A 25,449-nucleotide genomic window follows, 5' to 3' on the forward strand; every position below is an offset into this window, starting at 1 on the left:
CGCTAGTAACACACACACACCAAGGAAAAAAAAAAACAAACCTAAAACTTCAGAAACAGAAGTAAATTCCTAGTTACATTTAGGGCTAAAGGCTAAACTATATAATATGATAGTCCAAGCTCCAGTTACCACTGCCACAGACCAACCCCTGCCCCTAACAGGTTGAAATATTGAAGCCCTGAGACTGCACCTTAAGACACATACTGTTCGCGACTTTCCTAGAACCCCTGGTGTGATTTAAATTCCTGGCATTGTGGTGCATGCCTTACTTAGTCCCAGTCGCTGGGGAGACTAGGGCAAAAGGATCATTTGAGCCCAGGTTTTCAAGTTGAGGTTGGGCAGCAAAGGGAAACTTCATCTCAAAACAAAAGTCTTTTTTTCTTTCATGCTTTTCTGGTGGTGGGACTCAACTACCTAGCTATACCATACCCAACAAATTCTTCTATTTTTAAAAAAGCCTTCTCCCCTTCAAGATTACATACAATTAGCTCCTAACATTGGACAAGTAGACAAATCCAGTACCAAGAGACTCACATCATTTGCAATATTGATTTCCCCTAAATGTTTCTTGTTCCTTTATCAAGACATTTCTATCCATACAGATATGATACAGGCAAATGCCAGTTCCATTCTAAATTCCCAGTGGGAAAGCTTACCATGTAGTAGAGCCATGGTGGCTTTGCTTTGATAGTGGTGGTTTGTGCACAGCCTTACACTCCCTCACACTTACTGATACCATAAAGTCAGACAGGAAAAACAGAGCACCTCACTGGAGCTTGGGCAGAGGAAACATATTTTCTGAGGACAGGCGCTTCACTCCTGGGTTAGACTGAGCTAAGCGCACAGTGTGCAGTTTCTTCTTTCCGACTCACCAGTGGGCAGGGACTCCATTCCTACTGGGAGGTACTGGGGAAAGGTCAGTCCCTGTCCCACCCTTCCTTCTGAATCCTACTGGAGCTTGTGTTGTTCAGGGGGACCAACAGATTTCTGCGGGATACTGTACAAACATGGTTTGTACCCTTAATGTCAGATAAATTCTTTCCCTTTAGTCAACCTGCCCTAGACAGTGCCAGTCTTCCAGTCTCTTCACCAGGCTACCCTTTCCAGGAACTGGGGTTACTCTAATTGTAGTACATTCCTTCAGGCTTCAACAGTGTCCCAGGTGAGCCAGACCTTTTTTAGGCACCCGGTAACAAAAGGATAATTTGAAAAGGCAGGACAGAGTGTCTAGCAAAAGTCTTGAAAAAGGAAGCCAGACTTTTTCGTGTGCCTGATGTGGTGATGCATATCTGTAATCACAGCACTGAGCAAGGTGAGGCTCTAGTTCAAGGCCACCCTGAAATACACAGTGAGACTGTCTCAGAAATATACATACGTAGCTTCTTTTGAGATGTTATTGGACTACATAGTGAGTTCAAGGCCACTCTGAACTACACAGTGAGACTGTCTCAGAAATATACATATGTAGCTTCTTTTGAGATGTTATTGAACTTTTAAATATATTCTTAATTTTTTTAACTCTGAAACTAATGTATTCACTTCAACCAGTAGAAACAATATGTAATTAATAAGTAAAGTAAAATTGAAGATCACCATCTTGCCTGCCTCTCCACCCCAGAAGCAGTAATTATAGTCTTTTTATTTGTAGCTGGGTTTGGTAATCCCAGCTACTTGGAGATCACATGTTTCAGGCTAGCATGTTCAATTTAGGGTGACTGTCTCAAAATACAACTTAAAAAGGGTTGAGAGTATTGTTCAGTGATAAAATGCTTGGTAGCATGCATGAGGCCCTGGGTTAGTCCTTAACTACCAAAAAAAAGTCTTTCATTTTAACTTCTGAGACTTTCCCTTATACTTCTACAAATTGACACCATTAAAAGGTTCCCTTCCTCTGTAAATTAGATTACTAGTATACTGTATGCCTTCTCAACCCCCAAACAAATGTTAAACTGTGAACAATTCTCATGTACTTGTTTATAATCCTTTAAAATACTGCTGAGTACTCTGTAAGTGCACACTGTTGGTGATTTGTCCATCCCCTCCCATTAATCACTACTTTATTTCCATTTACCACTATTATAATCAGTTTAGCAACTCCCCAATTAGATCACCATTTTATAGAATGACTTCTTAGGATAAGCAGTTCATAGTTTTTTATTGGAGGCTTTAAAATTTCCTAAAATGCCAGTAATTTTACTCATAAAAGTATAGAACTAATTTTTTCCAACTTTTGCTAATATGTGATGTCCATTCTTTCTGTGATGTCTTTAATTTTGCTAAATTAATGAACAAAAACTGTACCTGTGTTACTTGATTATAGATCATAGAGCTACAATACAATAGAATACAGTGATTATAGAGCTACAGTATGTATCTGTTTATCATTCACCCATATTAAAATATCTTTTTATCTGTAGAGCCTGGCATGGTGGTACATGCCTGTAATCCCAGCACTTGGGAGGCTGAGACAGGAGGATTCGCATTAGTTTAAGGCCACCCTGGACTACATAGCAAGACCCTGTCTCCAAAAAGTCTTTGATCTGATCTTCCTATTTAAAAAATATTACTGTCTCTTTAGAGAGGTTTGAGTATGATCTAAAACAATGAATTGAGTTAGATACCTTAGTATGTTATAATGTTCTGGTCCACATAATAAAAATGACATTATGTGACAACTTTTTCTGCACAGTAAATTCCAGTGTTACAGCCGGGCCTTAAGGTGCACACCTGTAATTCCAGCACTCGGGAGGCTGAGACAAGAGGATTGTCACAAGTTTGAGGCCAGCCTGGGCTATATAGTTAGTTCAGGAGCTGACTGAACTATTCAGCAAGAGCCTGTCTCAAAAATACAAAACAAAAAAAATTCCAGTGTTACATTTGTGTTTTTGTTTTTTTCCCCAGTGCTAGGGATGAAACTTAGGGCTTTCACGCTCAGCTACATCCTCAGTCTTTTTTTTATTTTGGTACAGAGGTCTGTGCTAAGTTCCCCACATGGTGGTGGAACTTGAGAGCCTCCTGCTCCAGCCTCACCTTACATGTCTGTTTTCTGTTTCATTTGTTTTAACAGTTAAGAGAAGAAAGCCGGAGGCTGGCGTTGGCTGCCAAAAGAGAAAAGAGAAAAGAGAAGAGAAGAAAGAAAAAGGAAGAGCAACGAAGAAAATTAGAAGAAATTGAAGCTAAAAATAAAGAGAACTTCGAACTCCAAGCTGCTCAAGAAAAAGAAAAGCTTAAAGCTGAAGGTATTTTCTGTAAACAGGCATCTAATTTGTAGCATGTAATACATTCTAGTAGAAATTGTATTTACTTAAGTTTCAGTCACTTAACAGAGCTTTAAGTTACTGAACCCTTAAGATATTACGTGCTTTTTTCCTTCCTCCAGCATTTTATTTGGGTTATTTATCCACTCAATACTTCCTTACATGTAGAGCTGTGCTGTTCTTATTCTGCCCAGGCTCATCTCTAACTCCTGTGGGCAAGTGACCCTGTTCCCCTCATTCTTCAGGGTACCTGGGACACAGGTGTACACCACCACCCCTGGTTTCCCTTTTTTTTTTTTTTTTTTTTTTTTTTTTTTTGTTGACACAGGGTTAGAAGAAACAAAATATACTTTAGGCTGGCCTCAAACTTTTGGTGATCCTCCTGCCTCAGCCTTACAAGTACTAGGATTACAGGTGTACACCACCACACAGCTGTCAAATAGATCCTTAAAACATTTTGCTGCATGTGTTTTATCTGTGTTCTCTTTTCTTGGAGCAGTGTGCCTGTAAGCTGGATACACTGTTTGAATTCACCTATTTATACTTGAGTGTATATTTCTCAGAAAAAGAATTATTTTACATAGGAGATTTAATAATGCATAATACAGGGCACATGCTGATATTTCCCAAATTGTCCTCAAAATACTCTTTACCTGTTATACTTTTAATAGTTCCTGGTGATACAAATCAGTTTGTATCTACCTCATTGTCCATGAATTCTGGAGGGTTATTTTTGTTTTGTTTGTTTCTTGTCAAGTGCTTAAAGCTGACTAGGATTTGCTAATTAAGATTGCTACTTTTACAGAAGAGCCCGAAGTCTTGACAGAGCCTCCAAGTGCCACAACCACTACAACCATAGGTATATCTGCAACCTGGACAACTCTGGCAGGTTCCCATGGTAAAAGAAATAATACCATAACTACAACCAGTTCAAAGAGGAAAAACAGGAAAAATAAAATTACCACAGAAAACGTTCAGATTATATTTGATGATCCACTACCAATTTCATATAGTCAGCCAGAGAAGGTGAACGGAGAGTCCAAGAGCAGCAGCACTAGTGAGAGTGGCGACAGTGACAACATGAGGATCTCCAGCTGCAGTGATGAGAGCAGTAACAGCAACAGCAGCCTGAAGAGCGACAATCACTCACCAGCTGTGGCCACTGCCCCTGCGGCCAGCAAGAAGCAACCGTCTGTGCTGGTCACGTTTCCCAAGGAGGAAAGGAAGTCTGTTTCTGGCAAGGCTTCAATAAAGTTAGTTCCACTTTTTATATTTACTGTTTTATAGTGCCGTCATAAACACCACTTACTAACCTACCATAAAACAAGTGAAATAACTTTCAAAACTGTGTTTTTTATGCTAAGGAAGGTTCACTTTCAAGTGAAAAATAAGCTATTTTTTTAGATTTTAATGAGAAATCAAGTTACTTTTACTACATAGGTAATTTATTTTTGATTCTTAAACTTAACTTATGAAGAGTACTGATTGTAATTTCACAGAGTTTTGTCTGTGAGACAAACTGTCATGCAGTTCAGACTGACCTTGAACTCGCATGTAGCCCAGGCTAGCCTCACACTTGTGGCAGTCCTCCTGTTTCAGCCTCCCTAGTGCTGAAGTTCCAGGCTTGTGCCACCACATCTGGCCACAGGGGTTGCTAATTGTGATTCACCTCAGCTAAATTTGTCCTCAGTGTAGTATCTTCTTAAAGTTGACTCTGTGTGTGATTTGCTAAATGCTGAGGAAATGGCAGGTGTGATGGCGCATGCCTGTAATCTCAGCATTGTTGGGGGAGCTGAAGTAAGAGGATCACCATGAGTTCGAGCCAGCCTGAACTACATAGTAAGACCCTGTCTCAAGGAGGAAAAGTGAAAAATAAGGTACTCATTTGTTTACATTATTAAAAAAGAAATCCACTATTTAACTCTTACAACTGTCAACAAACATTTTCCTCTATCCTTTCAATAGAAGTATATTAAATCATATTTCTATTTAAGGTCATATTCTATTTTTCACTATTATAATTAAATAGATATAGTTAACCAAAGGGAAAAAATAAAATTATATAATACATTAATTACCTTTACCATTTAAAAATTCTACATCTATTCTGTATTTAATGTACTTTTCTCTCTGTTAGATTGTCAGAGACTATCAGTGAAGGGACCAGCAGTTCTCTGTCTACTTGCACAAAATCTGGCCCATCTCCCCTTTCCTCTCCAAATGGGAAGTTAACAGTAGCAAGTCCCAAGCGTGGGCAAAAGAGAGAAGAAGGATGGAAGGAAGTTGTAAGAAGGTGAGTGGTTCATTTCTTACTTTTCCCCCGTCCCCTCCCCTACCCTCCCCCCCTCCTTTTTTTTTTTTTTTTTTTTTTTTTTTAAAGACAGGGTGTTGCTGTTTAGCCCAGGCTGTCCTCATACTTATGGTGTTCTTGCTTCAGCTTGCCATTTTCTGGGGATTGTGGATGTGCACCACCACACCAAGCATATTTTTCTCATTTTTAGGTGCTCTTATGTCCCAGTGAACTGTTTTTACCTCACTATTAAATTCCTCCTTCTGTTCCCAAGGCTGCTAACACATGGTACAAGGTGGAATTTAGCCAACAGATACAACCTTGCCATATTTCAAGTTGAAAAAAAGTACGTGTTAATACATTAAGAATTAAGAAAGATGTGCCCAGTTTTAAGGCTCTTTTATGTCTCTGTCTCTGTCTGTCTGTCTGTCTGTCTGTCTGTCTGTCTGTCTCTCTCTCTCTCTCTCTCTCTCTCTCTCTCTCTTTGAGACAGGGTCTGGCTATGCAGTTCAGGGTGGCCTTCAGCTCACTTTGTAGCCCAGGATGGTCTCAAACTTACAGAGATCCTCCTGCCTCAGCCTCCCGAGTGCTGGGAGTACAGGCATGCACCACCACACCCAGCTAATTTTAAGCCTTTGATGGCCTTATTTTTAAGAACTTATTAGAAAATGTATTTTAAAACTTACTTGAAAGAAGAACTCCATCAAACCACACTTGTTTCTATTAAGACCCCAGTGCACTGTACAGTTTTCCTTTGGATGTTGGACCGTACTTCCTGTGCTGTCTTTATCTGCCTCTTTTTTACTTGTACATACTTGCACTCATTCCCATGTATCCGCTCTTGAAATTGCTTGAAATCAGCATTAGCATTCTTTTTACAGGTGTAAAGTGATTCTCTTAATTCTGTATCATTTCTTTTGTACTTTTAATATCTGTGAATAATGATCACTAGCTGATTATCATGCCCTTTGAGGGGAAGAGAATTGTCAAACTTACATGTAAAGAGATATACCTTTATTAAAATATGACCATTTAGGGGCCGGGAATATAATTTAGTGGCATAGTGCCAGCCTGGCAGTCGAGAGCTCCTGAGTTTGATTCCTGGTACCAAAAAAAAATAAAATAAAAAATTAAATGGGACCATTTAATCTGCCTTTTTAAACACATAAAGTAATTCCAGCACTAGGGAGGCTGAGTCGGGAGGATTGCCATTATTTTGAGGCCAGTCTGGGCTACATAAGCAAGTTCAAGGCCAGCCCGAACTTCATAGTGAGACCCTATGTCAAAAAAGAAAAATAAACAAGAGAACTAAATACATACATACATAAATTTACTTGTTCCATAAAGTGTAATTGACTGCTTGTCTTTATTGAGAACCTTTCTTTTTTGCTGTGCTGAGACTGATTCCAGGGTTTGTGAATGTTAGGGGAGGCACTGCCCCTGAGTCATATCACAGCCTTCATGCTGTATGCCATGTTAGAGTGTTAACTGACTTGTAAGGAATTAACAGCTACCTTTGCAGAACTTCTGTATTTAAAATTAAAATGTAGCTTTGCAAGTGTTAGATAGATTTTGCTTTTTTAAAAAATTCCTGTTTTCTTTTTTTATTACATTACTAAACATTATTTGGCAAGTTTGTGCAAGAGCCAAGCATGGTGGTGCACACCTATAATCCCAGCTCTTGGGAGGCTGAGGCAGGAGGATTGCTGCGAGTTCGAGGCCAGCCTGGGCTACAAAGTGAGCTTGAGGCCAGCCTGAATTGCGTAGCAAAAGACCCTATCCCAAAAAGAAAAAAAAAAAAAAATTTATTATTATTCTTGTCATTATATATTAGAGAATTGTAAAAAGAATGAGTAAAACACTGAAAGCCTACAAGAAGCTTTTCTTGGCTCTTTGAGGTTAGATTTGATCCTTGACCAGCCTGTCTTCACAGTGTGGTTGTAAAGTACTCATGGTGCAGTCCTGTAGTTTTCCTGTTTGGTGTCTTGTGCTCAGTATATGTGGGCAGACTCTTGCCTGGCCTGTCTGCCATCAGCATCTGCATTAGCATGGTGCTTCTCTACACAGTGTGTGCTTTACTGTGAGAGGCGAAGGGTGCTTACCAGAAATGGGGTCTTAGCTGAGACCCATGGGAAAGCCTGTCTGCTTGTCTGTCTCTTCATTTGCAGTGGGAGTAGACAGAAAAGGCTTACTTAATAGTAATTTATTCTGGTTATAGAAAACATTTTAGTAATGCCCTTTCCCCTCATGTTAACAACTGATTTTCATGATTTGTCTTATTTTACTAATTTATATTTGAAACTTTTAAACAGATCAAAGAAAGTATCTGTTCCATCAACTGTGATATCCAGAGTGATTGGAAGAGGAGGCTGTAACATCAATGCTATTCGGGAGTTCACTGGTGCACACATAGATATCGATAAGCAGAAGGACAAGACGGGAGACCGGATAATAACAATAAGGCAAAATTTTATTCCTTATGTTTTTCCTTTTTATTGCACTGTAGCTTAGTAAAATACAGCCATTTGAGCTTTCAGTGAAACTTCATGTTTAGTGTACTTATTTCAATTGGAAACTTTATGCATGTTCAAGAAGATGCTCTCACAGTTTTCTCCTAGCTGATAGTCTTACAGTGTGTTTAAAACTTTAATAGGCTTTTATTTTTCTTTTACCTTCAAAAACAGATTCACTTGAAGAGTTCAACAGACACTTTGTACAAATGTGTATATATAACAGTAATAACAATAGATTATATTTTCTATACATACACCGTTCATAATGACTCTTTATGTGTGTGCTTTTTATGTAGGTATGGCTGGGGATTGAACTGTGCGTGGTAGGCAGGCAGTCTACTATGGAACTACATTCCCAGCCATTTTGTTTTACCTTTATTTTATGACAGGATATTGCTAAGTTATCCACACTAGTTTTAAACTTCCTCCTGAGTGGCTGAGGTTATGGGCTTGTGCTTCTTACCTGGCCCATATGACATTCTTAAATTTATGTTCGGAGACTTAAGTGGGTTTCCAACACATTTTAAGCAGTGAGTTTATTTATTTATTTTTTTTTTTAAGAAACATGGTCTCACTTTTGTAGCCCAAGCTGGCCTCAACCTTGAGGCAATTCTCCTGCCTCCACCTCCCTAGTGCTGGGATTACAGGCCTGTGCCACCTTAACTGCTTCATTTTTAGCTTTGTGATTTATATATATATATATATATATATATATATATATATGTAATTTTCTTTTTTTTTTAAAGACAGAGTCTCACTTTGTGGTTCAGGCTGGCCTTCAACTTTGTAATCTAGGCTGGCCTGTAACTTGCAGTGATCCTTCTATGTCAGTATCTCAAGTGCTGGGATTAAAGGCATGTGTCACTACATCCAGTTTGTTTTATTTTTTGAAGATGGAGTCTCACTATGTAGCTCAGGCTGACATGAACTTGAGGCAGTCCTCCAGCCTCCGCCTCCTGAGTGCTGAGATTACAGGCATATTCCACCACGCCTGGCTCCATAGCTGTTCTTAAATATTTTCCTGACAATCCAGCATTAAGGTTTGATATTATGGCCATTTGTTGGCATTATCAGTGTTCCTTATTTTGAGATGTCTTCTAGGGGAATTATAATTATCTTACTAATAGACAGATTACTACTGTTGAATGTTGTCATCTCAGATACCAAAGTTTAAGATAAAATAATTTTTTTTAATCAGTTGTAATGTCTTCCTTGTGTACTTGTATTATTTAAAGTTTTTATTTTTGCTGTGCTAGGTGTTGAGCCTGCCAACCTTGCACATGCAAGTTGGAAACCACTCCGTCACTGAGCTGTACAGCTCCATCTCCTCTTGTATTGTTAGTGTTGATCAGCAATTTAAGTTGATTATTGATTACATAAGCTCTTATTTTCTTATTTTTCTTTCTTCGAGTACTAGAGATTCAAGTCAGGGCTTCATACTGAGCTGCATCCCCATTCCTTATGAATTTTGAGTCAAAAGTCTTACTAAATCTTGAAGTTACCAGGCTGGCTTGAACTCACAGTCTTCTTGCCTCAGCCTCCCAGAGTGCTGGGATTACATGTGTACAGTGCCATACCCAGCTACTACATGATTTTATGTGTAGTGGGTCTCCTGACTAATGTATTTTACAATAGGAAAATTATTTCTTAGTCTAAGGAAACAATATTAAAATGAATTTTAGAAAATAAATAACTTATTCCCCTTATACATGCAATGTTAATTTAGGACAGTTTATAGCTTTGTTTGCAGGCTATCTACAAAATGGTCAGAAGATTGCTACTTAAATTTTGTCTTTATACTGTATATATTTATCTGTACATATATACATGCACATGAATGAAGGTAGGCTTTATATTATTAAAAGGTAAGGGATACTAGGCCTAATTTTTTTGTTTGTTTGTTTTGGTCAACATATAGGGGTGGCACTGAATCAACAAGACAAGCAACTCAGTTGATCAATGCCCTGATCAAGGATCCAGACAAAGAAATTGATGAACTTATTCCAAAGAATCGTTTGAAAAGCTCCTCAGCAAATTCCAAAATAGGGTCATCAGCACCTGTCACCACTGCTGCTAACAGTTCCTTAATGGGAATTAAAATGACAACGGTAGCTCTGTCATCAACATCTCAAACTGCCACAGCACTCACTGTGCCTGCAATTTCTTCTGCATCCACTCACAAAACCATTAAGAACCCAGTGAATAATGTGAGGCCTGGTTTTCCAGTTTCTCTTCCCTTAGCGTATCCTCCTCCCCAGTTTGCACACGCTTTGCTTGCTGCTCAGACTTTCCAGCAGATCCGTCCACCAAGGTTGCCCATGACCCATTTTGGAGGTACTTTTCCACCAGCTCAATCCACTTGGGGTCCTTTTCCTGTCAGGCCTTTGAGCCCTGCCAGAGCTACAAACTCGCCTAAGCCTCACATGGTGCCTCGCCATAGCAATCAGAACAGCAGTGGTTCTCAGGTGAATTCAGCAGGTTCTTTAACTTCAAGTCCAACAACTACAACCAGTTCATCAGCTTCAACGGTGCCTGGTACATCTACAAATGGCAGTCCAAGTTCACCTTCTGTCAGAAGGCAGCTTTTTGTCACAGTTGTGAAGACATCTAATGCCACCACCACAACAGTCACAACCACAGCAAGCAACAATAGCACTGCACCCACAAATGCCACATACCCTATGCCTACTGCCAAAGAACACTACCCAGTATCATCCCCATCTTCCCCATCACCACCAGCCCAGCCAGGAGCGGTTTCTAGAAACAGCCCTTTGGAGTGTGGATCAGCGTCTCCAAATAAAGGGGCATCTTCCTCTGAACAGGAAGCAGGTAGTCCACCAGTAGTAGAAACAGCAAACAGTCGACCTCCAAACAGCACCAGTTCTTCTGGGAGTTCCTCAGTTCATTCTACTCAGCAGCAACCTCCAGGATCAGTTTCTCAGGAGCCAAGACCACCTCTTCAGCAGTCTCAGGTTCCTCCCCTGGATGTTAGAATGACTGTTCCTCCTTTAGCAACAAGTTCTGCTCCAGCGGCGGTGCCTTCTACTGCCCCAGTGACTTACCCTATGCCTCAGACACAAATGGGATGCTCCCAGCCTCCTAAAATGGAAACCCCTACGATTAGACCACCCTCTCATGGCACAGCTGCCCCTCTCAAGAATCCAGCTCCAGTGCAGAATTCATCTGTTGCAGTCCTCAATGTCAATCACATTAAAAGACCTCACAGTGTTCCCTCCTCTGTCCAGCTACCTTCGACCTTAAGTACACAAAGTGCTTGTCAGAATTCAGTACATCCAGCAAATAAGCCTATTGCTCCCAGTTTTAGTGCCCCTTTACCATTTGGGCCCTTTAGCACATTGTTTGAAAACAACCCTACTTCTGCTCATGCCTTTTGGGGAGGATCTGTTGTTTCATCTCAGTCAGCTCCAGAATCTATGCTATCAGGAAAATCCTCATATTTGCCAAATTCAGATCCTTTACATCAGTCTGATACTTCCAAAGCTCCAGGTTTTAGACCACCATTACAGAGACCCATTCCAAGTCCCTCAGGTGAGTTTCTGTTTTCTAGCTGGTACTCCTTTACACAAGTAAGATGAAAGCTGTTGGTCACTTTGTCATATTTTGCTCTGCGATTGAGCTGTAAAGACAGATACTCTCATGTGACGTCATCTGTCTGTCTGTGCCCCTTCCCTCTGTGCCGCCGATCATACCCAGTGTCATACGCATGTTAGGTAAGAACTCTACCACTGAGTTACATCCCCAACCCAAGAGTGCTGGAGTCAGTTAAATCATGGACTGTTGCATTATGTGTGTAGTGTAGTAATTTTTTAGTTTTGTTTTTTTGAGACCGAGTTTTGCTTTATTGTTACTCCCAGCAATCTTACCTCCCAAGGGCTGTGATTACAGGAATGAGCCGCCAGACCTGGCAGATACGATGATTTTTTCTTTTTGTTGTTCACTGGGTGTGCATTTATGTTCACTGGGTGTGGTAACACATGCCCATAATCCCAACACAGGGGAGGCTGAGGCAGGAGGATCACTGTGAGTTCAAGGCCAACCTAAATTGCATAATGAGACCCTGTCTTAGAAAAAGAAAAAGGTATTTTTTTTAATCATTTAAAAGTTACAGTAAACAGATCGTGGTGGTCCATGTCTCTAACCCCAGCACTCAGGAGACTGAGGCAGGAGGATTGCTGCAAATTCGAGTCCAGCTTGGGCTAGAAAGGGAGTTAAAGGCCAGCCCAAATTACATAGCAAGACCCTGTCTCAAAGGTACTATAAAAAAGCAAAAAATTTTAAAAAGACATAGCTTAGTGCACAGGCCCTAGGTTCAGTCCCCAATATCACTAAATAAAAGATAGATCCCAGTAGGACTAAATAAATCTGAGTCAAGCTAGCTGTATTTCAAATACCTAATAAGTACTTGTGGTTACTGTCTACCATTATTGGACAGGAAAGATACAGAACATTTCCATTGTCGGAAAATTCCATTGGACAAGACTTAAAATGTAAGATCCTAAAGTCTTTTATTACACTTTTTAAAAAATATTTTTCTTTGAAATATTTTTAGATCTGGAGGCAAGTTCTGTAAGTCCTCCATCTTCCCTGTAAATAAACATCCTATGTAACCATGTTACAAAAGCTAAGAAATTAATATTGAGACAATTCTGGTAACTAGGCTATAGATGTTGCTAGTTTTTTCAGTAGTACTGCAAAGGGTGCCAAGTTGCATATAGAGCATTCGTATGAGCATTTCAGTGAGTTAAATGCCAGTCCATGTGTGAGACTTTATAGTATAAAAATTACTTGGTTTTGATTAGGTCTTACTCTGTATCCCAGACTGGTCTCAAACTCCCAGCCCAAATGGTCCTAGGCACACAGCATGCCTGGCTAGAAACAGTGTTTATAGAAGGGTAATGTAGCTGTGCATGGTGGCACATACTGTAATCCCAGCAATCTGAGAGGTTGAAGCAGAAGAAATGCAAGTTCAAACCCAACCTGGGAAATGTAGGAGTTTGCTGAGACCCTGTCTCAATAAAAAATAAAACGGGGTTGTGAATATAGCTCAGTGCAAAGGCCCTGGGTTCAATCCCCAGTATTCCCTGCCCCTTGCCAAAAAAGTAATTACAAATACTCTATAATAATGTGTCCAAGCCCTCAGGATGCTGAGGCAGGAGGATCACTGGGAGTTTGAGACCAGCCTGAAGTACACAGCAAAACACTGTATATAAAAACAAAATAATAATAATAATAATAACAATAATAGCAATGATAGTAATAAATGTGACAGAAAATATAAAATTCAAATTTCAGTGTTCATAAGGAAAGTCCCATTGAACTCTGTCATCTGTGTTACTAAAGATAAAACATTCTGGGACAGAAATTTCCAAGTTTAATGGGAATTCATTGTTATCTTATACCTGATTCTATAATGTATAAAAGTAATAAGCACAAATTGTAAATATTTATTTGCTGAGAGTTGATCAAATATTTTGGTACTGTGAAAAATTTCTCCTGTGCTAAAACAACACAGTTGATACAGTTTTTTAGTTATTAAAGGTTGTCATATCCCAGGATGTAGAAAGTGCTTTTAAATTTCATTTTTGTGATAGTGAGAATTTAGTCAAAATACTGTTTCCAAAAATGTGATATTTCGTTGATAAATTCAGAAAGACCAAAATGAAGATTCAGAAAAAAATAGCTTTTATTTTGAGAAAAGATAAAAAATCAAAAACTAGTTTTATAAAAGCCAAGGAGGATAGTGGAAGGAGTTAACTGATTAGATTCAGAATTAGCATTGAAGTTGAACATTAAGAGTTTATTAAAAGAGAAAATTGCTAAATGCAAGTCATTTAGCATTCATCTCATCCTTCCTTTCATTACACAGAAAGCACTTCATACTTCGTCCTAAACCTCTCAGATCCTAATTTTTACTCTTACTTTTTCCTGATTCATTTTGTGTTCCATACATATTTTTCTGATTTCTCTATATTTTCATTTGCTTACTAACTTTTGTTATATAGATAACTTCACCCTTTATATTTTAGACTCAACTGTTTTTATAGGGTTTTTTTGAAAAATGGTTAAATTGCATAAAAATTTAAGAAACAACATAAAATTTTTGCTTTGTATTATCCACTCGTTAATATCTTTTCAAGCCAGGTATGGTGGCATACACCTGTAACTCTAGCACCTTGCAAGGCTGAGGTGTTAGGCAGGAGGATCACAAATTGGAGCCCAGCCTAGGCAGTTTAGCAACATGGTAAAACTCTGCCTAAAATAAAGTATTTGGGCTGGGGATGTAGCTCAGCAGCGTAAGCGCTTGCCTGGCAATCCTGAGATCATGAGTTTGATTCCCAGTACCAAATAAATAAATAAAATAAAATAAAATAAAGAATTTTCTTGAAGAGTGGGATGTACCTCAGTGCAAAGGCCGTGGGTTTGATCCTCAGTACCGAAAAAACAAACTTTTCAAGCCCTCACGCTCTCCTCTGCTTTCTTTCCTTCCTGTTGCCTTTTATCTTTCCTCTCTCTTATATTTCTTTCTTCCTTCATCCCCCCTCTTTCAGCCCCTAACCTCTGTTTTCTTTTATTCTCTACCTTTCCTCAAATTATGACAAGGTGGGTTTCAAACATTGGTACTTTACTCCTGAATACTTTGTTGTTTTGGTTTTTTTTGTTTTTGTTTTTCTCCAGTACCGGGAATTGAACTCACGACCTTGCACTTGCCAGACAGGCGCTGTGCCACTGAGCTAAATCCCCAGCCCCTCCTGAATACTTTGTCATGCATCTTCTCAAAACAGAAATGTTTGCCTTCACAGGTATACCACTGCTACTACACTCGAGAAAAACGGAGTTAATCTTCTTGGTACTCACTTCCCAAATACATCCTTTATGCCATTTCTGCAAAGAGGATAATATATATGATAGCTGAAATTTTGTACTGCATTGTATTAATAGGTGACAGATTGCTACTTTGTTACCTACGGAAAGGCTGCTTAGTTAAAAGTGGGAATACATTTTTTTACCACAGACGCCTTTATAGAGACTGTTTCTTTTCCCCTATAGGTTCTGGGGATTTTGAAGTTTTTGTTTTTTGTTTTTTTTGTTCTTTTCCCAGTACTGGGGGGTTGAACCCAGGGTCTTTTCACTGAGCTATATTCCCAACCATTTTTTAAAATTTTTTTAAAATTTTTAGAGAGTCTCCTGCCAAAGTGCATTGGCTGAATGCAAACGTGTGATCCTCCTGGCTCACCTCTTGAATTGTACGCATACGCCACCATGCGTGGCTCCTATAAATATTTAAGAATAAAATTTTTATACAACTTCTTGGCCTTAGGCCTATTTAAGGTCTAAATATTGATAATATAGCTACATGTAGTCTATAATTGCTCATGAAAGACCAAATATTAAAATTAAGTATAAAATATTTTACTTAAGTTTTCCTTTTTATGGTTGTCTTTATTTTTTACCCATCTCCACGTATTTTTTTTTTTGGTACATGATAGCTATACGTGACTATCACATTCATCATAGGAAATCTGTACCTGTACGTAATATATCTTGCTGCTTTTTTTCCCATTCCCCTTCCCCCCATCCTTTCAGCCCTTCTTCCCGCTCCTTATTTACAAAAGCTTTGTTTGCATTTTTCCCCTTGTATTCTTTTTTTCTTTCTCCCTTCCTTCTTATGGTTGTCTTTATAAAATGAAGAAATGACAAATGAATGGACTGAAAGAAATAAACAAGTGGTTTTTTTTATTTGTTTTTTTATTTTAAGACAGGGTCTCTCTAGGTAGTTCAGGCTTGCCTGGATGCACTTTGTAGGCCATGGTGGCCTACAGCTCATGTTGATCCTCCCACCTCAGCCTCTTGAGTGCTTGGATTACTGGTGTGCACCACCACACCTGGCAAGATTTTTTTTAATAATTTGGAATATATTGGGGACCTCTTAGAATACTAGTTTTGTCTAATTGTGTCTCTAGGTAACTCTTACAAGTTATGATTGTCTTCTACATTGTAGGTATTGTCAATATGGACTCGCCATATGGTTCTGTAACACCTTCTTCTACACATTTGGGAAACTTTGCCTCAAACCTTTCAGGAGGTCAGATGTATGGACCTGTAGCACCCCTTGGAGGAGCACCTGCAGCTGCTAACTTTAATAGACAACATTTTTCTCCGCTCAGTTTGTTGACTCCGTGTTCATCAGCATCCAGTGGTAAGTGCTATATGTGTAATTTCAAATGAAGAATTTCCAGAATGGTTTTTGGTGCTGAGGATCAAATCTAGGGCCTGATGCCTACTGTTTTGCCAATGAGGTAAAGCGGTATATCCCAGCCTCCTGTGTTTCTTTGAGAACAGAAGGGTTCAGCGTGCTGCTGTGATAAACACCTGTAATTCCAAGTACTTGGGAGGCTAAAGGCAAGAGGATCAAGAGTTCAGGGCCAACTGGGGGAATATAGAGGGGCCCGTCTCCCCAAAGAAACCTAGGAATTTAGCGAGACCCTCTCTCAAAATTTAAGAACAGATTGGGGATATATATAGCTCAGTGGAAAGGCTCAGGGTTCAGTCCCCAGCAGTGAAACAAAAGGAAGAAAGTACAGTGTAATTTTCCCACAGGGCACTTTTTAAAATTTGTAGTCATACAACTATTTCCATACTAACTAGGACCAGTTTCCTTTCTAAATTGAGGTGGATTTACCATAATGTCAGCGATGCTTAGCTGCAGGGGTGCCTCATTTGCACTCATCCCCTTTTAAGGTCCTAAACATGATTTTATATTTGTAATTTTGCAATCTTTTCTAAAGTCAATTCTGCCAAACTATATAAGCTTAAGGTCTCTCAAAACCTAGATCTACCCCATCCTCTGAAACCTGTTTTTTCCCTGTAATGTAGCAATGTAAAATACTATATTTTACAGTAACATGACTCTGAATTCCTTTTTTTTTTTTTTTTTACTTGCTGTACTGAGGATTGGACCCAGGACCTCACACACTAGGCAAGCATTGTACCACTAAGCTACAACCCAGCCCTGCTTTATTTTTCCCTAATTGAAGAATTTATGTAGAAGTGAAAAATTATTTTAATTAGGTTCTTTTCCTGGCAAGGAATGTAGCATCATCTAAGTCTAAGAAATGTCAAGGAAGATACTATGTGCTATAAAGCTGGCTGGAGGTAGAGGCAGAAGTTTGAGCCTAGCCTGGTCAATTTAGTCATTTGGCAAGACTCTCTAAATTTTTAAATGGTGTGAGGGATGTAGCTCAGTTCAGAAGCCCTGGGTTCAGTCCCCAGGACTGGAAGCGTACGTGCAGTGCAGGTGTGTAAAAACATCTTTAGAACCAGCCAGGACTCGGTGGCAGCTTTTTCTCCTCTCCGTCTTTGTCTCTTAGGGGATATATGACCTCTCATTCATGATGTTTCTTGTGAGTCTCTCCTGTTTTGCTCTTACACCTGGGCTGCTTCATTATCTCATCTTCTGTATTGTTGCTAGTTCTGTGTTCATCAGCTGTTCCTTGTATGAGGAATGTGATTGGCTCAGCTGCTGTGTAGCCTACAGTAGGCTATGCTTAGGTCCGATGCCTGTGCTTAGGCCAGTAGGCCTGCAGGAAGGAAGCAGAAAACAGACTCTGATCCAGGAATGGTGGAGACTGTGGCTGCTTAGGTAGGGATGGGGATCTGTGAGGAAGGCAAATCTCTTCAATTAGGTGAGCAGGAAGCATTTACACAGCATACAAAGGGTTACTTTTCTTTGCATTTGGTTTTAGAAGGAAACAGGAAAAGAAAGGGAAACCAGATCCAACATAGAGTTTAGGGCAGACCCCCAGGGGCAGAAATAGGGGAAAGTAAGGCTTGTTCATCTTTGCCATCCTGCCCTCCTTCTCTCTGTCTTTGTGCTAATTGTTCTGAGTTGTTTTTCAGAGATGTAAGTAACTTTAAAAAAAAACTTGGAAAGTTTTTCTCATATGTTTATATATTCTTGTGTCCTATTTTTATTCAGCCATTTCTGAAATAATCCTTTACATATAATACTTTCCTAAGTTATGTCGCCCAGACTGCCCTTCAACTTACAGTGCTTCTCCTGCCTTACCCTCCCGGGTACTGGGATTATAGGCATGTGCCACAATTCCCAGCTCTTGTGAATTTTTAGAAGGAATAAGTAGATCAAAATATCTTCCTCAGCCAAAGGCTCTAGAATTCTCTTTTGTTGTTTTTGGAAGTATGCAAAAATTTTATTAAATTTGTAGCTTTGTTGAACTATTTACCAATCTCTCTCTCTCTCTCTCTCTCTCTCTCTCTCTCTCTCTCCCCCCCCCCTTCCTCTTTTCCTCTCCTTCCTCATTTACTCTGTTTTGTTTTGTTTTGTTTTTATGCTTGGGATTGAACCCAGGGCCTTAGGCTCGCTGGGGTAGTGCAGTTCCAGTGAGCTACATCTGCTTTGACTTTGTTTTTTGATTTCATTTTTGCTCTTCCTCTTCTTCCTGTTCCCCTCTTCCTATCTGACAGAACTGGACATTGAACCAGTGCACAGTCTACCAGTGAGTTACATCCTCAGCTGTGTTTTTTTTTTTTATTTTGGGACAGCATCTCACTAGGTTACCCAGGTAGAATTTGAATTTTTGATCCTCCCACTCTGCCCTCGTCAGTACTGAGATTACAGGCATGTGTCACTGTTCCTGGCATTGGATATTTCTTTTTGCTTTGCTTTTGTTGTCCCTTTCTTGGTCTTGGTTTTTTTTGACGCAGGTCCTGTTTATGTAGTTCAGGCTGGTCTTGAGCTCACTCTTTTGCCCATGCTGGTCTAGAATTCATGGCGAGCCTTCTGGCTCAGTCTCCTGAGTGCTGGGATTACAAGCATGAGCCACCATGCCTGCCTCCAAAAGTTTTTATTTTTGTGGGACTTTGTCCAGGTAGGAAGCTTCAACAGGTAGTTCTCCAAATTTCTTCACACTTTCCAATTGCACCTGCTGTTCTCAGATTTGCAAGCCCTTTTAACCATTGAGTGCCTAGAAGTATCTTCAGAGTCTTCTTTTCTTCTGTACCTAGGTCTGAGAATTCTGTTTCCTTCCATACAGAATATAATACCACAAGACTGTCTTAGTTATTTAGAGACAGGGTCTCACTGTGTAGTCGCTGGCCTTGAACTCATGACAGTCCTCTTGCCTCAGACTCCCGAGTGCTTGGATTACAAGTGTGCACTGCCGTACCTGACAAGACTGTTACATACAGGGGCTGGGGATTTAGCTCAGCGGCAAAAGCGCCTGCCTGGCAAGCGCAACGTCGTGAGTTCGGTTCCCGGTACCGGAGAAAAACCAAAAAAAAAAAAAAAAAAAAAGACTGTTACATACAGCAGTTGCTGATTTCTCCTCATTCACTTTTATCTTTGGGTTCATCTGTACACCTTGTCTGTTAGGTTTTTTGTTTTGTGGTACAAAATTGAAAGCCTAGCTTCATACTGACCTACATCCCATCCTTTTTTATTTTTTGAGACAGTGTCTCACTAACCCATGAAATTGCCCCTTCTGGAATCAAACTTGTAATCCTCCTGCCTCAGCCTCCCAGGCTGCTTGGATTAGAGGCATGTGCTACCATGCCCAGCTGTTTTCTGTTTTGTTACTGATTTTATCCATGGATTTTTATTGCCAGTTTTGTGGCTTTGTTTTTATGGAGGGAGAATAGAGAATGAAAACTTGTGCTGCTGCCACTTACATCTTCCCAGACTAGCCTTTCAGAGCCATAGAGTTTTAAGGTGAAAAGCCATGAGGTTTTAAAATATTTATAATGTTTTAAACACATGCCTGTGGCTTTGCCATTCCTTTGTGGATGGTTAAAAGTAAATGTATCAGGTAATACTAATGGATCTAGAACTATAGCAGATGGATTTTAATTTTCAGTAGAGTTAACAAACCTGTTTCATGGGTTTTTTTAGTTTGTTTTTGTTTTGTGGTACTAAGGATTGAGCCCAGGACCTCCTGTGTGGTAAACAGGTATTCTGCCATTGAGCTACATCCCCAGCCCTTTTTAAAATTTTGAGATAGGAATCTAAGTTACCAGATGGGCCTCAAACTTGAAACCCTTCTGTCTCAGCCTCAGAGTATTTGAGATTACAGGCCTGTGCCATCAGTGCCAGTTTTTTTTCAATATTTTTGGTCACCAATAACATTAATATCCTAATTATAATTTATAAAATACTTTCGTATTCATTGTTTTAAGTTCATAGTCACTACAACTCAAGAGGTGGTATCAATTTAATAAAACAGGCCTGTAAGCTCTAGTAAATGCTTACCAACTCTGATTTTTTAAATAATTTTAAAATATTTATCAAAAATCTTATAAAAGGCAGAAGAGTAGAAGTGTAACACATCAGTAGAGCACCAACCTCTGTGCTGGAAGCCATGGCTTCGATTCCATCTCTGGAAAAGGAAATGAAGCATACAGGTGGCTGGAATGGAGCTCAGTGGCACAGTATGTGCTTAGTAAAGTAAGGCCTTGGATTTGCCCTCCAGCACCACCCCAAAACAAAGCAAAACATACGTTGTAGCTAAAGAGCATAACTGCATTTTCTTTGTCTTCCAGATGCCCTAAAAAGTACCTTGGGAAAACACTTTTATACTTGGGAAAGCATAGAAACACTATGCTTTCGTGTTACAGGTGTGTGTGTGTGTGTGTGTGTGTGTAGATAGAATTGTGAAATCTGTATCAATTTACATACACACATACACACAGAGAAAACCTAAATGTATAAACACTTACATAGAAGCTGGGCAAAATGGCACACACCTGTGATCCTAGCACACAGGAGGCTGAGGCAGGAAGATCACTGCAAATTTGAGCCCAGCTTGGGCTGCATAGCAAGTTTAAGGATAGCATGAAGTACATAGTGAGGCCCTGTCTGGGGAATAAAAAAAATAAGAAGTAGTAAATGGAAAAATACTAATGCTTGCCTCATAACTACTTGTCAAGTAGTTATGAGTAAATTTTGGGTCTGAAGGTAAACACTTTTGATTTTTACTTTTAGCTCCTTGTTTAATGTTATTTGTGCTTAACAGTTGATTTTTTTCACATGAAGCACAATTTTTACTGTTTTTTTTTCTCAGTAGTGTGTAAAGAGATTGAATCTCTAGTTAACATTCTCAAAAAAAGTTTATTTTTTTAAATTTTGAGACAGGGTCTCACTATGTAGCCTGGGCTGGCCTCAAACGCCAAGTGATCCTTCTGCCTCAGCCTCCTGAGTGCACCACCAGGACCAGCAACATTCAAAATTGACTCTATTAAAATCCGTACCTGGTTTTGATAAAGTTTAGATTGTTATCACCACAGTGAAGCATAGCTTCCTATTAGTATTTTTTCAGCATATATGTTTCTGTACAGCGTCATTTTAATAAACTTATTTTTTTCCTTAACCTAGACCTTCCAAATTTGATACCTGAATCGCTTTGTTTTTCATCATAACATACCCAAAAAGTAAATGTTCACAAATAATATAGTTTGGAAATGGCCATATAGTGATTTTTTTTTCTTCCTACCTCAATCTTATTGTTGTAGTTTTTCTGCTGAAACACTGTCTTGTCATTGCTTTGGTGTTACGTTTGACTGTCAAGGATTAACTTATCTAAACATTAATTAGTTTAATGGTTTATTATGTGAATCATTCACTGCTTTGTAACATTGACACCTTCATATTCTACCATGAAGTCATGGAACTTTTAACCAAATTTTAAAAAGCAAAATGTGTTACTTAAACGTTATTTTCTTCAGAAAATGTGTATTTAAGATGTCTTCACAATTTAAAATTTGGTTTTACAGAATTATGTCTACAGATAACCCATATTCTGTGTCAAAATGTCTCTTCTCCAGATTCTTCTGCGCAGTCAGTATCCTCTGGGGTTCGTGCTCCGTCTCCTGCTCCGCCATCTGTACCTTTAGGGTCGGAGAAGCCTAGCAACATCTCTCAGGACAGAAAAGTTCCGGTTCCAATTGGGACAGAACGTTCTGCACGAATTAGGCAAACGGGAACTTCAGCCCCATCTGTGATTGGGAGCAATTTGTCCACGTCCGTAGGGCACAGTGGCATCTGGTCCTTTGAAGGGATCAGTGGCAGTCAAGGTATGGTGTGTTGCCTGCTCGCTCGCTAGGTGTTATTTGTATTTCACTCTGGTGTAGGCAGCATTGCTTTCACAGTCATGTTAGAAGGCCTGTGTTCCTATCGCTTGCACTGTTTTTGGAGTTCTGTTCCCATGTGATTTCTCATGTTGCATTTATCATTGCTGGCTGAAAACAGGCTAATGAAGACACATGTTAAGTTCCATTTTATCATATATATCCCATTTTTTGAGGTTTTTATGTTTTAACTTTTTTTATAACACTTAAGTGGTTATTTCATCAGGCTGTATTATATTACTACCTGTAAACAAGGAAATATTGCTGTAAATATATATAAACATAATATTTTAAAAGAATTCAGTTTAATGTGGAAATTGTTAGATATAAAACATTTCATTTTCTGCTCTTTGTTAAAATATTACCAATTCTTTGTTTTTAAAAAAAAGACTATAACAGATTTTTGTCTCTGCCTTTCTTTTCCCTTAGACAAAGTAGACTGGTGTAACCCTGGGATGGGAAACCCTATGATTCACAGGCCAATGTCTGATCCAGGAGTATTTTCACAGCATCAAGCCATGGAGAGAGATAGTACAGGAATCGTAACTCCTTCTGGTACATTCCATCAGCATGTTCCTGCAGGATATATGGACTTTCCTAAAGTTGGGGTAATGGTGATTTGAACAAGCATCTTCATTGTTTCAAAATGTTTTTCTCTGAACTTTCATTTCCCAGTAGATGAGTATGTATAAAATGATGCAGGGGATTGAGCTGCAAATACAGGTCAAAATCTAGTTGAAGCATATATAATTTGTAAGTCTTAATTTTATCTCAGTTATTTAGAGGACTGTTTTTGACAAATATTTTGAAGCTAGTAGGCTTAATAATCTCATAGTAAATCTAAATAATGTTAAACCCATATAATAAATAATTTTTAGATTTCCTAGATAATTTACACATTCCCAGAAAAGTTATGAATTTATCATATTTGTTGTTGCTGGGTTTTGTATTTTTTTTTGTTTTATTTTGTTTTGAGACAAGAGTTTCACTAGGTAGTCCAGGTTGACCTCCTGCCTCAGTCTTTGGAGTGATGGGAAAACAGTAATCTGCCACTTTAACTTGGCTAAATATAAGTTTGTTTTATTTTCTGATTTGTTTACTTTTTAAATTTTTCTTTAAATATCTGTCTTAAGGATATTGATTCTATTGAGAAAAGTAAACAGTAACTTGAATGTTATTTCTCCTTTCATTAAGGGTATGCCCTTTTCTGTGTATGGGAATGCAATGATCCCTCCAGTGGCACCTATTCCTGATGGTCCTGGGGGACCCATATTCAATGGCCCTCATGCTGCAGACCCTTCTTGGAACTCACTGATAAAGATGGTTTCAAGTTCCACAGAAAACAGTGGTCCTCAAACGGTACGATTGATTATCTAGCAAATAAACACTCAGTTTTATGAAGTAAGATACAGGTGAACAGACAGCAAGAGAGATCGGAGTGTATGGCCAGTTGAGGAAAATGAGAAAGATGTAATGTGACTGAAATATAACAGAAGTGTGTGGGAATGATACTAAGGATAGTGGTTTGAGGCTAAAGCTATGGAACTTATGTACACCGTTGGGTAGCAGATGACAGGTAAAAGATGATAAGGTACAAAATTATTTTCATATAAAAAAATTTTATACTGACTTCCTAGAAATGTTTTAAATTTATTAATTTGTTGTTGCTGAGTTTTGTATTTTTTTTTATGTTTTCTGTTTTGGTTTTTTTGAGACAGGATCTTGTGTAGTTCAGGCTAGCGTTGAACTCACAGCAATCCTCTTGCCTCAGCCTACTGAATGCTGGGATTACAGGTGTGCACTACCATGCCAAGCTATACTGACATCAAAAATTAGTAGTGCTAGGAAAGTGGCCATCCAGAGGTTATCTGTTAACAGTACTGTAAATATCAAAACTATATGTAATTAACTGAAAATTTATAGAAATGGTTGTATATTTGTATATTTTAGCTTGTATTGATGCATGTTTAATATCTGACTCATTCTCCTTACACACCATAAATCTGTATGTACATAGGTAATGATTTTTTAAAAAGATGATGATAAAATAGATCCTGCTGCCCAAGCAGTAAGAGCCCTATGAAAACAACAGATAAACATGTGAGGGTGTACACCACCTAGTGGAGAGCACTTGCCTACCATGCAGAAGGCCCTAGGTTTGATTTCTAGCACTGCAAAACAAAATTTTTAAAAAGCAATTTAACATGGTTTTATTTGCTAGTATGTTCAAACTGAGTGATACTGAGTGTTCTATGATTAAGTCTAGATACTGAGAGCACTTCATTAGTTAGGAGTTTCAATCAAATACATATTTAATAAGATCCATGTTCTGTATATTCCTAGGTGTGGACTGGACCCTGGGCACCTCACATGAACAGCGTGCATATGAACCAGCTGGGCTGATGAGGATGAGCTTGTTAGCCTGCAGATTCCTTTTCATGCAGAGGAAATCACAAGTGGCCAGAAAAACAATTATGCTCCCAAATCATTCTACTGATGTGCTTGACTGAAGTGTGTAGGCTTTTTGCAGAAGAACTTACTAACTGACCTATTTTCTGTGAACATTTGTGACTGCCCACTCCCCATCATCAGTCGTTTTACCTTAGTTAGCATTTTTTCTTATCATTTTTCTTTTTTTCTTTCCCTCTTCCCCTTTCGACATAACTTTCTGTTGAAGCTGTTTTTTGGCTGGTTGGTTTTAGTACTGTAAACTGCTTCTGAGCAAACACGGAAATTTAGCAAAATTATGTAAACTTGATCCTGAGGTTTTAGAATGGCAAATAAATGTACAATTGTTTACATAACAGAAAAGGCTAAGCAGAAAGTAAATTTCAATATGTCAGTATAGAGGCTCTACTTTATGTAGACTTAAATTAATGTGAGATATGTACCTTCATATTCAGAAATCTGGATGTTTCCTTCATACATTAAACTATTAATAAGCATCACTTTTCTACTTGTGTAATTTAAGTATAAAGTGTGATGGGCATTATCAGTGCTTGTTTCCTTATGTTGACTTAAAACACCCAGCTCTCCCTCGGGTTTGTTTGTAGCTTACAGAGGAAATTTCTTACTTTTCCCTATCTTTTTATTACCTTTTCCCCCTTGTAGAATACACACTTCTTCCTCTCTTCACTTTCTTCTTCTCTTACTTTGGCACTGTAATTCCAGTATAAAATTCCCAAGTTGAAAAAATTCCGTAAAGATGTTCACTGTAATGATTCCTCCAAAG

General features: G+C 38.8%; 1 protein-coding gene across 6 annotated transcripts in view; it reads left to right on the plus strand.

Moving 5' to 3' along the window:
• Ankrd17 (ankyrin repeat domain 17) overlaps positions 1-25,165 on the plus strand; it is a 116,494-nt gene extending 91,329 nt beyond the window's left edge. For 4 of the 6 annotated variants that reach the window (XM_005392762.2, XM_005392763.2, XM_005392765.2 and 1 more), the window contains 11 exons: positions 3,068-3,239; positions 4,063-4,510; positions 5,395-5,550; positions 7,860-8,009; positions 9,979-11,609; positions 16,081-16,278; positions 20,634-20,708; positions 21,915-22,163; positions 22,647-22,825; positions 23,412-23,576; positions 24,561-25,165. In XM_005392762.2, coding sequence (XP_005392819.1) covers positions 3,068-3,239; positions 4,063-4,510; positions 5,395-5,550; positions 7,860-8,009; positions 9,979-11,609; positions 16,081-16,278; positions 20,634-20,708; positions 21,915-22,163; positions 22,647-22,825; positions 23,412-23,576; positions 24,561-24,620 — 3,483 coding nt within the window. In that variant the 3' untranslated portion in view covers positions 24,621-25,165. The remainder of the gene's footprint in view (positions 1-3,067; positions 3,240-4,062; positions 4,511-5,394; positions 5,551-7,859; positions 8,010-9,978; positions 11,610-16,080; positions 16,279-20,633; positions 20,709-21,914; positions 22,164-22,646; positions 22,826-23,411; positions 23,577-24,560) is intronic. The other 2 variants (XM_005392764.2, XM_005392767.2) reach the window with 1 other exon arrangement.
• Positions 25,166-25,449: the final 284 nt, after the last annotated feature.

Source organism: Chinchilla lanigera, unplaced genomic scaffold, assembly GCF_000276665.1.
Source record: "Chinchilla lanigera isolate Chin_1 unplaced genomic scaffold, ChiLan1.0 scaffold00046, whole genome shotgun sequence".
Taxonomy (NCBI): domain Eukaryota; kingdom Metazoa; phylum Chordata; class Mammalia; order Rodentia; family Chinchillidae; genus Chinchilla; species Chinchilla lanigera.